Source organism: Lissotriton helveticus, chromosome 3_1 (genome assembly GCF_964261635.1).
Source record: "Lissotriton helveticus chromosome 3_1, aLisHel1.1, whole genome shotgun sequence".
NCBI classification, from domain to species: Eukaryota; Metazoa; Chordata; class Amphibia; order Caudata; family Salamandridae; genus Lissotriton; species Lissotriton helveticus.
In genome coordinates, this window is record NC_136061.1 from 421,940,677 (window position 1) to 421,957,504 (window position 16,828).

The 16,828-nt window shown below is 47.1% G+C and overlaps 1 protein-coding gene across 2 annotated transcripts in view; it reads right to left on the bottom strand.

The window, feature by feature from the left end:
* Window positions 1–375: 375 nt before the first annotated feature.
* LOC144822572 (interferon-inducible GTPase 5-like) overlaps window positions 376–16,828 on the bottom strand; it is a 171,906-nt gene continuing 155,453 nt past the window's right edge. For both annotated transcript variants that reach the window (XM_078680269.1, XM_078680267.1), the window contains exon 2: window positions 376–2,451. In XM_078680269.1, coding sequence (XP_078536395.1) covers window positions 1,182–2,447 — 1,266 coding nt within the window. In that variant the 5' untranslated portion in view covers window positions 2,448–2,451 and the 3' untranslated portion in view covers window positions 376–1,181. The remainder of the gene's footprint in view (window positions 2,452–16,828) is intronic.

Consider the following 16,828-nt stretch of genomic DNA (forward strand, 5'->3'; position numbering starts at 1 on the left):
ACGCTCACTAGACACCAGTGACATATTTTTTAGGAATAGAAATATGGGGAGTGGGTGAGCAGTCCAGTTATTGGTCCATTCCTAAATCCCCAACAGTGTTTCTGCCCACCTGGGGTCTAGGGCATCCTTATCTCTATTGCAAGGTCGAGAAAATGTGGATTCTGTAGGGCGTAGCTGTGACATATGGGCTTGCAGAATGAAGGTAAATTCAAATAGGGCCAACAACTATAAAGACTATGATACCTACTTTGAAACATGTACTTTACTTTCTAATCTCTGCCACTTTGTTCTTTAATCCAGCCTTTGCCTTGAAGCTGTCTATCTTCCCATCCCAGCATAGAGTATTAAAGTGTACACAATAAATCAAAACACACATTCAGTGGTAATATTATAATTTAATGATTTTTGTGACGGCAAAGGAGAACAATTGTCCATATTGTGCATTTGCTTTAGTTGTATTACAAACGGTTTTTGATTAACTGTTTATTCATCTATACTTTAAAGTGCCCACAGCAACTGGAAAATAGTCAAACTTTTTAGAAGAAGCACACCTGGCCAATGAACTACTTGTTGTTTGGTCAGGACAATTAAATTGTGCAGTCTGCAAATTTACTTAGGTTATGAGAACATATGGAAAACACAATTTGGATTGCAAGATGTGTGGCAATACTGCACATTTAAGTGTCTTCAAAAATGTGCATTTCACCAAACAAAATATGTTTAGGTGTGTGCAGGTGATGTACCCTGATTGAGGAAAAAACATGTAGAAATAGGTGTAGAAACACTGATTACCACCTTTACTCCCCATTTTTTAGGGGCAGAGTCGTAATAGTGCATTAATACCACACTTCCGAATTACCATAACCAGTAGTATTGGAATTCCAGTTGTGATATTACACCATCAGGAGATCAGAGGATATTCTACTACTTATTCCCCCGTGATAACATCAACCCAGGATAGAAAATATCACTCACTAGGCAACATCCAAGAAAGGCATGCTTTAACTGCGATCATAGGGTCCTATACAGTCAAATTCCTCAAATTCAACACATCATTTTTTAAAACTTTTTTAATTAATAAGGCACTGTCGGCTGTGCTGTTTGGTGGTTCCTACCCAAATTCATTGCGGTATAAGAATGTTCAAAAGTCATGCTTATAGTATTAGTGACTCATCAATTGGTTAAACAGCTGTCCCAAACATGGACTTTTTTAGCACTCTTTGGGCATCTTCTGCCAGATCATTTAAGAATTTATTTAACATGTAATAAGTGGTTACAAAAGAAATACTTCCTGCTCCCACCCAACCTAGGAAGGGAATTAACCTTATCGCTTCTTCAGTTGCCGTGGCCAGCCCAAGCATTGCAGAGCCGGTAAATAACCTTATTATTAAATCATCTGTAATTTCTTTGGCGAGTGGCGACTTGATGACCGACTTCAGATCTGCCAGAGGAATATTGACCTTTCTGGCAAGTTTCTCTAAGGACTCATCATCTAAACCGAAGCTCTTGCAGTAATTTGACAGGTATTTCTTCAAAATTATAAGGTCACATGTAATCGAGAGTCCTGGAAGAGGAACAGCTGCCACAGCACAAGATACACTGGCTATCTTCCATATTTGTTTTTTCATCAAATCTTTTTTCTTCTCCAACACTTTAATAGAGATGTTAGGAAGAGCTATAAGAAAAGCGTGCCTTTTGTGGCTGGGAAGTTCTTTACCCAATGTTTCCTGCAGCAGCTCAAACTCAAATTTGTCAAGCTCAAAGCACGATAGGAGATAGACCCGGGGTGACTCCACTCCTTCCTTCTTTAGACATTCTATGCAGTTCTCCCTGATCTGCTGCAAAATCTTCCCTTCTTGGTAGCTAGATTTGCGACGTTTCTTAGATGCATCCAAATCAGCATCCACTTTTGAACGCACAAAATAGAACTTTTTCCCCATGTTATTAATTTCACGGGCCAGCTTGGCGTGGTTTGATTTAAAACGTTCTGTTGCAATGATTATAAAAAAATCGTATTGTTCAAAGCAGACCTGCTTCAAGTATTCTGCTGACTGGAAGGTTTCAGTTCCAATTCCTGGAAGATCCCACACAGTCACGTTTGGGTACTGAGGATGCAGGTATGGTGTCGGAGCCATCGTTGTCTCCACCACTCCAGTCTGGGCTGAATCTTCATCTTCATCATCTATGCCCCTGATTGCATTGACAAATGTTGACTTCCCAGAGCCAGACTCTCCAGTGATGGCGATGTCCAACTTGGCACTTTCTAATGTATCTAGAGATTCCATGAGTTTTTCAGCTGCTCCAGGAAGGTCACCTTCCTCGATTGCATTCTTAAACTGTTCAAGTTCCTCTTCGGAAATCACATCATACTCCTCTAAATAATCAACTGAAACATTATCTTTCATCTCAGGCTCTTCCTTCACAGAAGTTTGATGCACATTCTCCATTGACCTAAAGAAAACAAACAGAAGAATGTATAACGTTAATTGGGGTGGATTTATTTTTCCCAATAGTTCAACAGAACATTTGGCAAGGATGCTGTCTCAGCACAAGAGAGCACAAGAGAATTTCAAGGGTCCAACACATTGTAAGAATGAAATAGCTGAAGAATTGACTTCTCTGGGCAATCAAACGAAGAGGCTCATCTAGGTACTCAACATCTAATCTTCATATATCACTGCTTACACAAATTAGCGCTTTGCTGGTCAAGAAGTATTTTTGCTGTAAACTCCAGTGTAAATATGTCGGCACAGAATTATTGTTGAATGATATCAATGTTAGTTAATGTATGATGAACAGGGTAAAAACTAAGTGGGTAATTTATAGTTTGCAGGACAGGGTGTTGGCTAGCAACCTTTCTCGGGTCAGGAGGGCTGTCAGCTTTCCATTGAAAGAGCTCCTTTTGGTAAAGTTGACAGAAAGCTTCCTCGGAAGGCTTGAGACAGTCGGGGCCAACAGAGAAGGAGCAATACACCTAACACCCTAATTAAGGTGGAAGTTGAGATGTCCTTTTTAGGTCGAGCTATTTATAGCTCTGAACTATTGTAAGGGAAACAATACTCTTGAACAAGCGGATTCCTCCCAATGCATGTTGTCTACTGAAGCGTGAAGCACCGCCAGGGGCGCGCTTGGCCTCACTCACACCCCATCCCCATATGCTCCTTCCCTCCCTCCCACTCGCTCGCTCCCCCCCACCCCCATCCGACTTGCAAGTAAGCCTGGCTCTTGAATCGCGACGCTTCGCCAGCACGCGCGCGCGCTTGGCCTCACTCACACCCCATATGCTCGTTCCCTCCCACTCGCTCACTCCCCTGCTCCCCACCCCCATCCAACTTGTTGAACGCGTGTTTCTGCGCGCACGCGGCTGCCCAGGTTCGAGGTGTGTTACAAGCCCCCTTGTGTAGTTATTCTTTGCAGCTTAAATATCTGTATATATTTTTTTTTTTTAAAACATATTTTATTGGCTTTTACATATTACATACAACACTTGACATTTCGGTTTAAATACAGAACACATGCCATATATTCTTCGCAGGGTACCCCACTGTCTCATACATCAGGTAGAATGCAGTTATCCTTTGACACAGTTAGAGATACCTCAACACATTGTGCCACGGGTGTTCCTAAACATCAACCTAAAGGAAGAGGGATATCTTTATGTCTTTCATATTTAGTCGTTCCCCATCCTGCCCATTGATAGCTATCTAGGGTCCATGGCTCTCCCTTTTGGCAAACACCCCCCCCTGTGTCACTGTGTCACTAGCACTTCAAGGCTTTCCCTTCACGGGCTATTTTACAATATCAGACAGTTCTTGTGGGGGGTCGCACAGCTGGCCCCTATATTCATTCCATTTCCCCCATATTCTAGTCCATTTTTTGGGGCATCCTCGGTGAACATATACTGCCTTTTCTGCCAACATAGCTATGTCCATATCTTTTCCCCACTGAGTGCATGTGGGTGTCACACCCAACCCCCAATTCCTGGCAATGTTCCGTTTAGCAAGGGCTATACCCAAAGTTGCCCATGTCTGCAGTCCCCGATTCATGTCCGTGGGCGACCAAATATTTAATAAACAACATCTGGGCTCTCTTAACAATTCAACACCACTTGCTTCTGATATTTCAGAGAGTATACGGCCCCAGTATGATTGGATCCTGGGACAGTCCCATAGGGTATGGAAGAATGTGCCTGGGAGGCCGCATCCTCGCAGGCAGATAGGTTTCGGGATGCGGCCCAGCCGGTGTAGGAGTGTGAGGGAGTAGTATATTCTGTGTAATATTTTCAATTGCACTAATTTGAGTCGTGATGGGATGGAAGCCTCCCTGGCAGATGCCAGCGCGTACAGCCAATCCTCATCATCTATGTCCTCTAGTTCTATTTCCCATTTGCTCCGAAGGACAGCTGTGGGGTCAGGCATGTTATTGATAAGCTTGCGATACGTAAGGGAGATCGCTTTTTTCTCTAGACAGTCAGTAAGGAGTCTGTCCTCCAGGGGGGAGGATTCAATCAGTTGTGTGCCTGTCGGAATTGCCCCTTGTAGTGCATGCTTGATTTGCGCATAGCGATAGTGCTCGGTGTCTGCCATCCCGTATTTTTCTTTAAGGGCTGGGAAAGTGATTACTTCACCCCTGTTCCATAAATCCCCGATTTTGGATATCCCAATTAAGTCCCACTGCCGGAACCCCTTTGTGTTTGTCAGTGTACCCAGACGCCGCGTGTCCCAAAGTGGCGTGGCGAGCGTGAGCACTCCCTCACATCCCAGGGCTCTCTGTGCTACATGCCAGATCTTGATCGTGTGGGCTGTCGGGCCTGTAAAAGCGTGGCGTCGTTTGTTCGTGTATAGCGCCCGCATGAGTCGGTCAGGTGGCAGCACAGTTCGGTCAAAGCGGAAGGCTGGGTCAAGTTGTGGGGCGTGCAACCATTGATTAACCACTATTAATTGTGCCGCCCAGTAATACAATTTAACACTCGGCAGGGCGATCCCGCCGTCATACCAGGACCTTATTAATTTGGAGTGTGCTATACGGGCTGGCTTTCCATCCCACAGTAGTGCTGAGATTTCCGTGTCTATGGACTTAAAATAGGTGAGAGGGACCGGAAAGGGTGTGTTTTGCAATGCGTAAAGAAATCTAGGGAGGGATAGCATCTTAAATAATGCGGCCCTTCCCAGCAAAGTAAGCGGTAACGAGCGCCAGTGTGTGACGTCAGATTTTAGCCTCAGTAGGGGTTTTAGCAAGTTTTCTGTCATGAATAATGATTCCAGTGGCGTGACATAGATTCCTAGGTATTTGAATCCCCCGGTGACCGTCTGTAGGGTGCAGTCAGGGGGCAGCGTCGGTGTGTTGCCTTTTAAGACATAAAGAAGTGATTTGGTCCAATTAATTGTGTAACCTGATACCTCACCGTAGGCCCTGAGTAGGTCCATCAAAGTCGCCAGGGATTGGGTGGGGGACATCAAATAAATCAAGACATCGTCCGCATAGAGGGAGATGCGATCTTCCCATCCAGTCCCCCATGTGATTCCTCTAATTACGGAGTCTACTCGCACCTGCACCGCCAGGGGTTCTAGAATAAGCGCGAAGAGGAGCGGGGATAGAGGCCATCCCTGCCTCGTTCCTCGTCCCAGTGTGAATGTGCAGGAAGTGTGGCCATTGGCTACTACCTGCGCCGTCGGTTTGGTGTAGAGAAGTTTGACCCAATTGGAAAATTTTGGGCTGAAGCCCATTTTTCTGAGGACCGCAAATAGGAATGGCCATTCGACCAGGTCGAAAGCCATTGTGGCGTCAAGAGAGAGGATGGCCGCGTCTTCCCGTAGCATGGGAATACGGTGCAGGACCCCATTGACGCGCCGCAGATTAAGTGAGGTATTCCTACCAGGCATAAAGCCCGATTGGTCCGGGTGTATTAGGTCTGTGAGGTGGGGCTGTAGTCGTAGCGCCAGAATTTTTACCAGCACTTTAGCATCCACATTCATTAGGAAGATGTCTGGGCAGGTGGTTTGCCGGGTTTGTGTACTACGACTATTGTGGCCAGCCGTTGGTCTGGTCATGTCCTCTACGTATGCTTTGTATTCCCGTACTGCCAATGTTAATGTGTGCGCTGTGTCTTCCGAGTTAACTGAGGCATGGGCCAATTCTGCTGTTTGGACTGCCGTTTCCAGTGCTTCCACAGCCGCCCGTTGTTCTTTTTTGTGCCTGGTAATGGTAGAAATGGCCTGTCCTCTGAGCACTACCTTGAATGCTTCCCATATAACTGAGGGCGAATCTACTGAGTCTGGGTTTTCCTCAAAGTAATGCGTGGTGGAAGTTTTTAGAGTTTTCAAAATAGCCCTGTTTTTAAGATAACCGGGGTAAATCGGAAATATTCTTCGTCGTCTAGTGGGGTGTATCGTGTAGGTGAGGTGCAGCGGGGAGTGGTCTGATATCCCTCTGGGGAGGAGCTCTAGGGTCGTGATCTTTTCCGGGGGGATCGCAAGGGTTAGTATGTAGTCTATTCTAGAGAGACTGTTGTGGGCCCCTGAATGGAAAGTGTAGTGACGGTCATGGGGATGTTTAAGTCTCCACATATCCATCAGTCCTATTGCTTCTAGGAAGTCGGTAAACAGTTGGTCAGATCTATTGGAACCACGAGGAGGTTGTCGATCAATTGCTGCATTCGATACTGCATTGAAATCCCCTCCAATGATCAGTTCGCCTTCTGGGAGTTCAAGCAGGAGTTTGCCCAGGTCTTGGAATGCCCCTTGGTGTAGCGTGGGGGGAATGTATACTGAAAGTATATTATAGGTTCGTCCCTCCAATTGACAATGGGTCGCCGCAAACCGCCCTTGGTCATCTGCCCATGTGCGTTGAATGAGGAGTGGGGCGTTTTTTTGGGCCAGGATTCCCACCCCACGGGAACCCGCCGAGAATTCGGCGTGTGCGACCATCTTGAAGCCCCAGCGATTAAGGGCTTTGGAGGTAGTCCCTACTAGATGTGTTTCCTGTAGCAGAGCTAATGTGGGTGCCTTCCTCTTGAGATATTGGAGGACCAGTCCTCTTTTAATCTTATGGCTTAGGCCATTGACATTCCACGATAGTACTGTGAGTGTGGGGGCAGCTAGTGGTTGTGCTTGGGGGCTCAGTGTAGAGACCTCGTGATCAGCCATGATCATCGGTAAGCAGGTGTAGCAGTGTCACCGGATTCAGGATGTGGACCGAGGTCCGAGGTGCGTGGTAGTGTAGAACATACTCCCGTGCGCCTAGCAGTGTGTCTGTGGGGCGGGTGACATGTGGAAGGAATCGAGACCGGAAGCTCCCGGGTGGTCGCTCCGGCCAGGCCATCAAGCCTAAGTGCATGAAGAAGAAACCGTGTATGTGTTGCGTGTGTCCGTAAGTAGCCAACCAAGTTAGAAAGAGACTATTAAAACAAAAACTAAACAAGGTAAAAACATTAAGAACCTCTACCCCCCTCCCTGCCTCCCTGCCCGGCGGACAATGAACCTTCCACCTCCCCAACTGAGCAGAGTGCTTACAGTCCCAACACATGAAATTTGTTCGTGGGGGTGAGACTTCTGTGTCCGTTGTCGTACCCCCCTCTCTGTAGATACTCGTGCAGTGCTATTCTTAACTGTATAGTCATACCTGTATGGGTCTTGCCCCGTTGAGTCATAGTTCCACCATATTCGGACCTCCGTAAGTGGCCCTCCGCCTCACCTTCCCACTGGATGTCCGGCACCTGACAACAGATTGGTGAGGGGATTGGCGTCTGTCGTGGAAATCAAAGGTTGAGAGATTTTGGTGACCCCCAACGAAGATTGTAGTGCGACGTCCCCTGCTCATTCTGCTTCGTTGTTAGGTTGAGGGCTCCTCTCTCCGGGGCTGCGCTGCGGATTTCGGTTCTTCGGGTTTCTCGCCGGTCTCCATCCCTCCAACCACTCCTGAGTCGCTTGTGGCGTGTCAAAGAACCACGTTTTGCCTTCTGATTCTACAAGTAGCTTCGCTGGGAATATCATCGAGTATTTGAGTTCTCGAGCATGCAGTTCTTTCTTTACCTCCGTGAAGCGGCGACGTTGTTGAGCCACTGCCGCTGTGTAATCCGGGTAGAAGTGGATCTCCGAGTTGTCAATTTGGATAGGAGGTCGAGTGCGCGCTGCCTGTAAAATGGCGTCTCGGTCCCTGCAGTTGAAAATAATATCTGTATATTTTACTTCTTCCTGTGTACATAACCCATGTACTGGCTGTGTATTTATACTATCCCACCTCTTTAGAGGTCTGCTCTTTGTATGACGCATTTACATGTGTGCACTGTTTCACCTGTGTCTGCCACCACTGCCGGTGGTTTAGTTCGCATTTTATACTTGGGAGCTGTACTCCTGCCTTCCTCGTGTCCCCATTTTTAAAAACTCCTGTTTACCGTGCACATTGCACGCCTCTCGTCTCCAGCGTATGCTCTCTCCCCATCAGTTTATGACTGCCCAAAACTCCTGTTTACCGTGCACATTGCACGCCTCTCATCTCCAGCGTATGCTCTCTCCACCATCAGTTTATGACTGCCCAAAACTTCTATTTACCGTGCACATTGCACGCCTCTCGTCTCTAGCGTATACTCTCTCCCACATCAGTTTATGACTGCCCAAAACTCCTGTTTACCGTGCACATTGCACGCCTCTCGTCTCCAGCGTATGCTCTCTCCCCCATCAGTTTATGACTGCCCAAAACTCCTGTTTACCGTGCACATTGCACGCTTCTCGTCTCCAGCGTATGCTCTCTCCCCCATCAGTTTATGACTGCCCAAAACTACTGTTTACCGTGCACATTGCACGCCTCTCGTCTCCAGCGTATGCTCTCTCCCCCATCAGTTTATGACTGCCCAAAACTACTGTTTACCATACACATTGCATGCCTCTCGTCTCCAGCTTATGCTCTCTCCCCCATCAGTTTATGACTGCCCAAAACTCCTGTTTACCGTGCACATTGCACGTCTCTCATCTCCAGCGTATGCTCTCTCCCCCATCAGTTTATGACTGCCCAAAACTCCTGTTTACCGTGCACATTGCACGCCTCTCTTCTCCAGCGTATGCTCTCTCCCCCATCAGTTTATGACTGCCCGTGTATTCCTTATTTATCTGTGCCTTTAGTAAATGCGAGTGTATAAATAACACCTGCCCGCATGGCTGTCTGCTTCTAGTATGTGGCATTGGAGAGGTCACCATTCCATAGCATTGTAAATAGGAGTCATTGCAGCAGCACCACTGAACACCCCAATCACCTCCAGCGCAGGTCGCACCAATCATGCTAACTCGGAAGCTTATGTATTGTCCGCAGAGCTGTGCTATGCAAATGATTCCGAATTCACGCCTCTAACTTAAACTGACATAATGCTTCCACTGGTAAGCACCTACTGGGTGGCATGTATATTTGACTTTGACCAGTTTGCACCAAAGTTTGATGTGTAGTTAAGGTTACATTAGGGGTAGATTGCAACACACACTTTAGTTATCTCGTCGGTTCGTGTGTTTAGTGACCCATGTGCAATATTGTGTTTTGTCTTTTACAAATATGGCTTCAGATGATTTTACTTGATGGTTGATGTATACGAGATGAAGGGGGATTCGTATGTCCGATGATGTATTTTGTTAGTGCACTTATATGTTTTCTTGGTGTGACTTTGAAGTCATTAGAATAAGTATTAATGGCTGAGGCTGCATGTCCTGTCACTAAAATGAATGTATATTGTTTGAGCTCTTTTATGTTCCAGATGGTTTGAGTACATCACGGACAAAGGGTTCGCGCTGCCTGTTACTTTATTCCCTCTTGGCAATGCCGAGAGCTTGTTGTTACACTCACACTTCAAAGGAATTCTCACACTTCAAAGAAATCCGCTCCCCCGCCCCCCTCCGCGCAATGCCAAGAGCTTGTTGTTTACACACAACACCCCAGCTGCTTTTGATCCAGAATAAACGTAAAATCTGTAGTGTGAGCAAAGAGGCCACTGATCTGTTTACACTTTGTTGCAAGCACATACTTTAAGACATTTTCAATATATGGTAATGTGAAGACATATTCTCGCATTTTCTTTGTAAATTAAGGGTGTGTAATGAATAAGTCATCTTAGATAAAGGATCTCCTTAACTCTCTCTACACTCCTCTCTCTACTCCCCTCTCTCTACACCCCCTCTCTCTCTACACCCCCTCTCTACACCCCCCTCTCTACACCCCTCTCTCTCTACACACCCCTCTCTACACTCCTCTCTCTACACCCCACTCGCTCTCTACACCCCTCTCTCTACACCCCTCTCTCTCAATACCCCCTCTCTCTCCACACCCCTCTCTCTCTACACCCCCTCTCTCTCTACACCTCCCTCTTTCTCTACACCCCTCTCTCTCTACACCCCCCTCTCTCAACACCCCTCTCTCTCTACACCCCCTCTCTCTACACCCCCTCTCTACACCCCCCTCGCAACACCCCTCTATCTCTACACATCCCTCTCTACACTCCTCTCTCTACTCCCCACTCGCTCTCTACACCCCTCTCTCTACACCCCTCTCTCTACACCCCTCTATCTACACCCCCTCTCTCTACACCCCCTCTCTACACCCCCCTCTCAACACCCCTCTCTCTCTCTACACATCCCTCTCTACACTCCTCTCTCTACACCCCACTCGCTCTCTACACCCCTCTCTCTACACCCCCTCTCTCTCTACACCCCCCTCTCTCTCTACACCCCCCTTGCTCTCTACACCCCCTTGCTCTCTACACCCCCTTGCTCTCTACCCCTCTCTCTACACCCCTCTCTCTCTACACCCCTCTCTCTACACACCCCTCTCTACACCCCTCTCTCTACACCCCACTCGCTCTCTACACCCCTCTCTCTCTACACCCCCCTCTCTTTACATCTCTCTCTACACCTCTATCTCTATCTATCTATCTATCGCCCTCACTCTATCTATTGCCCTCACTCTATCTATCGCCCTCACTCTATCGCCCTCACTCCATCGCCCTCACTCATCGCCCTCACTCCATCGCCCTCACTCCATCGCCCTCACTCTAACGCCCTCACTCTAACGCCCTCACTCTAACGCCCTCACTCTATCGCCCTCACTCTATCGCCCTCACTCTATCGCCCTCACTCTATCGCCCTCACTCTATCGCCCTCACTCTATCTATCTATCGCACTCACTCTATCGCATCACCACAGCATCACTCAGGGGCACCACAACATCACTCAGGGGCACCACAGCATCACTGAACGCCACAGCATCACTCGTGGCCACTACAACATCACTCAGCACCACCACAGCATCAATATGTGCAACCATTCAAAAACAACTGGTTCAAATATGTTCTCTCAATGTGAAACATTGCTTTATTACAAATGACACAAAAAAATGTTAATATTTCACTTCTGTTCTTGAATTTTCGTCACAATAAAATACACTAAACATAATCTTCACAAAAGTTATTTACAGTTAAGTTTAATCTATTGCCATTATAAATTACAATAACTTTTATTTTAGTATTAATTATTAAAAATAAATAAAAGCCATTGCTATTTGTAATATCAATACATCTAAGTCACGTAAATACAACACATATTGCATTACAAATGCAATAGGTGTCACATTTGCATAAGTTAAAACTATTGGAATTGTAAATGACAAAGCTATTAATTTAGCTATTTTCAAAACCAACACATAACTTGTCATTTACAATACCAATAGCTCAAAAATTCCTAATGCGAGACCTATTGCATTGCAAATGCTTGTTCTGTCTGTCAACGCCAGGTATACCCTTGGCAGTGAGGGACAGAAAAAACAAATAATGACCCCCCACACCTAGGGAAAAAAACTCTCTGGGGTTGATTGTCATCAGATTTCTGTTCAATAACTAAACAGCACCTTGGGAGTATGTTTTCCATGAGGTTTTTTTCTCAATATCAAATACAAAATGTTTGTTAAACTTTGGTGGGTGCCGTCAAAACCATCCGAGGCCGTCCATTAAATATGTTGTAATTTTTTTTACCAGCATATTGAAGGTAGTTCTCATTAACACAGTTACTATATCTACCTTAATTGTTTTTCAGTTTAGAAGAAAGTTTACGTTTCGATTTATAATAGAGAGTGGAAGTATTTGTCATACTTCTTTTCACCCCTGAGGCGGAAGCCGGGGGCTCTTTAGCGCTCTTGCTCTTGAATGAATCTGTGCTATATGCTATTTGCCTGTTATTGATTACTAATAACTAGCTTTTTAAAAATTGTACATATTTTAATTGGATAGATTTTAATCATCCAGTTGGCCCTACCTTGGTGTGAGAATCGCGTCGCCCAGGGCGGCCCCCCTCCTGCTCAGCTGACAGAGCGCCGCTATTGTCGGGCGCTGGGCGCTGAACTGACTTTGGGCGCCATCTTGGGTAGGGGAAGGATCGCGGTCTAGATGATCGACTATCCCGCCCTCCCAGGTTACAAAAGGAGTGCAGTCCCGCTCCCTCGAGGTATTTGTCATACTTCTTTTCACCCCTGAGGCGGAAGCCGGGGGCTCTTTAGCGCTCTTGCTCTTGAATGAATCTGTGCGATATGCTATTTGCCTGTTATTGATTACTAATAACTAGCTTTTTAAAAATTGTACATATTTTAATTGGATAGATTTTAATCATCCAGTTGGCCCTACCTTGGTGTGAGAATCGCGTCGCCCAGGGCGGCCCCCCCTCCTGCTCAGCTGACAGAGCGCCGCTATTGTCGGGCGCTGGGCGCTGAACTGACTTTGGGCGCCATCTTGGGTAGGGGAAGGATCGCGGTCTAGATGATCGACTATCCCGCCCTCCCAGGTTACAAAAGGAGTGCAGTCCCGCTCCCTCGAGGTATTTGTCATACTTCTTTTCACCCCTGAGGCGGAAGCCGGGGGCTCTTTAGCGCTCTTGCTCTTGAATGAATCTGTGCTATATGCTATTTGCCTGTTATTGATTACTAATAACTAGCTTTTTAAAAATTGTACATATTTTAATTGGATAGATTTTAATCATCCAGTTGGCCCTACCTTGGTGTGAGAATCGCGTCGCCCAGGGCGGCCCCCCCCCCCTGCTCAGCTGACAGAGCGCCGCTATTGTCGGGCGCTGGGCGCTGAACTGACTTTGGGCGCCATCTTGGGTAGGGGAAGGATCGCGGTCTAGATCATCGACTATCCCGCCCTCCCAGGTTACAAAAGGAGTGCAGTCCCGCTCCCTCGAGGTATTTGTCATACTTCTTTTCACCCCTGAGGGGGAAGCCGGGGGCTCTTTAGCGCTCTTGCTCTTGAATGAATCTGTGCTATATGCTATTTGCCTGTTATTGATTACTAATAAGTAGCTTTTTAAAAATTGTACATATTTTAATTGGATAGATTTTAATCATCCAGTTGGCCCTACCTTGGTGTGAGAATCGCGTCGCCCAGGGCGGCCCCCCCTCCTGCTCAGCTGACAGAGCGCCGCTATTGTCGGGCGCTGGGCGCTGAACTGACTTTGGGCGCCATCTTGGGTAGGGGAAGGATCGCGGTCTAGATCATCGACTATCCCGCCCTCCCAGGTTACAAAAGGAGTGCAGTCCCGCTCCCTCGAGGTATTTGTCATACTTCTTTTCACCCCTGAGGCGGAAGCCGGGGGCTCTTTAGCGCTCTTGCTCTTGAATGAATCTGTGCTATATGCTATTTGCCTGTTATTGATTACTAATAACTAGCTTTTTAAAAATTGTACATATTTTAATTGGATAGATTTTAATCATCCAGTTGGCCCTACCTTGGTGTGAGAATCGCGTTGCCCAGGGCGGCCCCCCCCCTCCTGCTCAGCTGACAGAGCGCCGCTATTGTCGGGCGCTGGGCGCTGAACTGACTTTGGGCGCCATCTTGGGTAGGGGAAGGATCGCGGTCTAGATGATCGACTATCCCACCCTCCTCCCGCCCCCTACAGTGGATAAAAACATCAGATCCGCCCGTCCGCGCAGCGGGCGCGCGCAGCGGGCGCGCCGGCGGTGCGCCAAAGGCAAGCCCGTCTGCGCCCGTCCGCGACCGGACGGGACCAGGGGCCACCCCCCCTGCTCAGTGCGGAACAGAACGCAGCAGACTGATGCGGTATGACTCTATTACATTAAAAAACCTAATGCCGCCAATTGACGACACCTGTCGGCACTCTATTCATCCTAATTCTACCACTGGAATCTGTTCTCACTGCAAATTCCTACTCTCCAGCCATGAGGGTAAACTGCACCCTGCCAAAACGTACAAAATGTTTCTTTTAAATTGCCGATCATTAACCAAACACGCTGTGCAAATGTCCCTCCTGCTAGAGGAGAATAATCCCGACGTAATATTTCTGACAGAGACGTGGTTAAAAGATGCATCTGACCCTGATATTACTTCTATTATGCAAATGGGATATATCTTGCAGAGGGTAGACAGACCGGAAGGCAGAGGAGGAGGCTTAGGCATTCTTCTTAAAAACCACTACCTCTGTAGATCCACCTCGGCCGCAATTTCCAACTGTGAGAGTATGCTCTTCACACTGGATTTCTCACCTACAGTCTCATTTTCTGGTGCTCTCATCTACCGTCCCCCTAACCAATTGGGAGAGTTTATGGACTCACTTCAATCTAAGATAGCTGACTTAGTGGTTAGCAGACCCTACTTCTCGCTATTAGGAGACGTAAATATTCATTTAGATGACCCCAACAACTCAACGGCCAGGGCATTTCTGGATAGTCTGGCGGCTCTCCAGATCACACAGAAAGGCTTTGAACCCACACATGAAAAGGGCCATCTCCTTGATGGGGTACTCAGTAACGACCATAGACTGGAAGTAGGGACCCCTCTGCCCCTTACTTGGACAGACCACTATCTAATACCTATACAGTGGACACCAGCTATGTCACTACAGGCCCCCCCTCGCACAATCCTACAAGGGAGAGATTGGTCTAAAATTTCCCCAGACCAATGGGCCAATTCTCTCTCCTTGGCTCCCCCCCAAAATGAGACAGACCCGGCACTGCAGTATGAGAACTACATCAACTGGTTGTGCACAGCCCTGGACTCCATTGCACCCATCAAAGCCCTCAAAGAAAAGACCAAATCTAAGGATTCGCCTTGGTACACTCCCCAACTTAAAGAACTAAAGAGGGTGTGTAGGAAACTTGAAAGGAATTGGAGGGTTTCCCGCAGTAACATAGATAAAACCATTCATCTTGAAGCTATCAAAAAATACAAAACAGAAATTAGACGTATTAAAACCTCATACTTCGAGGAAAAAATTATCACCGCCTCCAACTCATCCAGAGAAATCTTTCGGATAGCTAAATTCCTGATTGATACCCCTCCGACTCCCACTGACCCTAGCAAAGCCCAGGCCCGCTGTGATAGCCAAGCTCAATACTTTCACAGTAAAATACAGAAAATTGCCTCTGCTTTTAACCCACCCAATCTGTTCCAGGATACAGGAACCACTTCACTAAACGCCACGACTCCAAAATTAGATGAGTTTCCACTGTTGGATGAGAACTCACTGGGGGCCCTAATGCTGAAAATTAAATCTGGATCTCCTACGGACCCTGCCCCCCCCTGCCAGTTAGTTAAAATCGAGGACACCATCAAACCTGTTATTCTTAATATTCTGAATGCTTCTATTACCATAGGCTCAGTACCCACTGCCTGGAAATGTGCCCAAGTTAAGGCTCTATTGAAAAAGCCTACCTTGGACCCGGAGAACATGGCCAACTTTCGACCTATTTCTCTCCTTCCGTGGGTCAGCAAACTCTTGGAAAAACACATCAACACGTCCATTACCCAATTCTTAGAAAATCATCATCTACTTCATGATTCCCAAGCTGGCTTCCGTCCCAAATTGGGAACTGAGGCGGCTCTTTTGGCGGTAACTGAGCTGGCTAGGAAACAAATGGATCAAGGCGGCACTACAGCAATTATGCTGCTCGACCTTAGTGCCGCCTTCGACACTGTCAACACCAGCATTCTCCTCCACCGCCTCTATCAAATTGGAATTTCTGGGAAGGCCATGCACTGGCTCCAGTCTTTTTTGGAGAACCGCTCCTTTGAGGTTGTTGAGGGCACTACCCATTCAAAAATTTGGCCCCTGGACCAAGGTGTGCCCCAGGGCTCTGCTCTGAGCCCTACCCTTTTTAATATTTATATGCAGCCTCTTGCTGATATAGTGCACTCGTTCGGCCTTGACATAGTTACTTACGCCGATGATACACAATCAGTTGTATCTATGAACCAGCTTGACTCTTCCCCCTCGAATCTAAGTAATTGTTTGGTAGCGGTCGCTCAGTGGATGGCTACCTCGCACTTAAAACTAAACGGCGAGAAAACGGAGCTCATGATGCTAGGCAACTCAACCATCCCCAGTCCTATGTCGGACTGGCCCCTGTGTATGGGTCCTCCACCCCAACCAAAGTCCCATATAAAAAGTCTAGGCATCTGGCTGGACACTAACCTCAGCTTTTTGCAACAAGCTACTACTCTGTCCGCCACATGCTTTGGGCTCATGCGTATGCTGAGAAAGGTGCTACCACTTCTCCCCTTCGAAGCCCGTAGAATAATGGTGCAAGCCATTATTTTGTCCCGTTTGGACTATGGGAACTCCCTATATTTAGGGGCTCCCACCTCCACAATAAGGAAGTTGCAGGTGACACAAAATGCTGCAGCCCGCCTTTTACTAGGCCTCAACAAACGGGAATCAGGCACAATGGCCCTGAGGAAACTGCACAGGCTTCCCATTAAGGCCAGAGTGTTGTTCAAATCCTTGTGTATCATGCACAAATCCATGTGGAAAACTGCCCCTACTATGATTTGCTCCCTTGCAAACCCCTACCT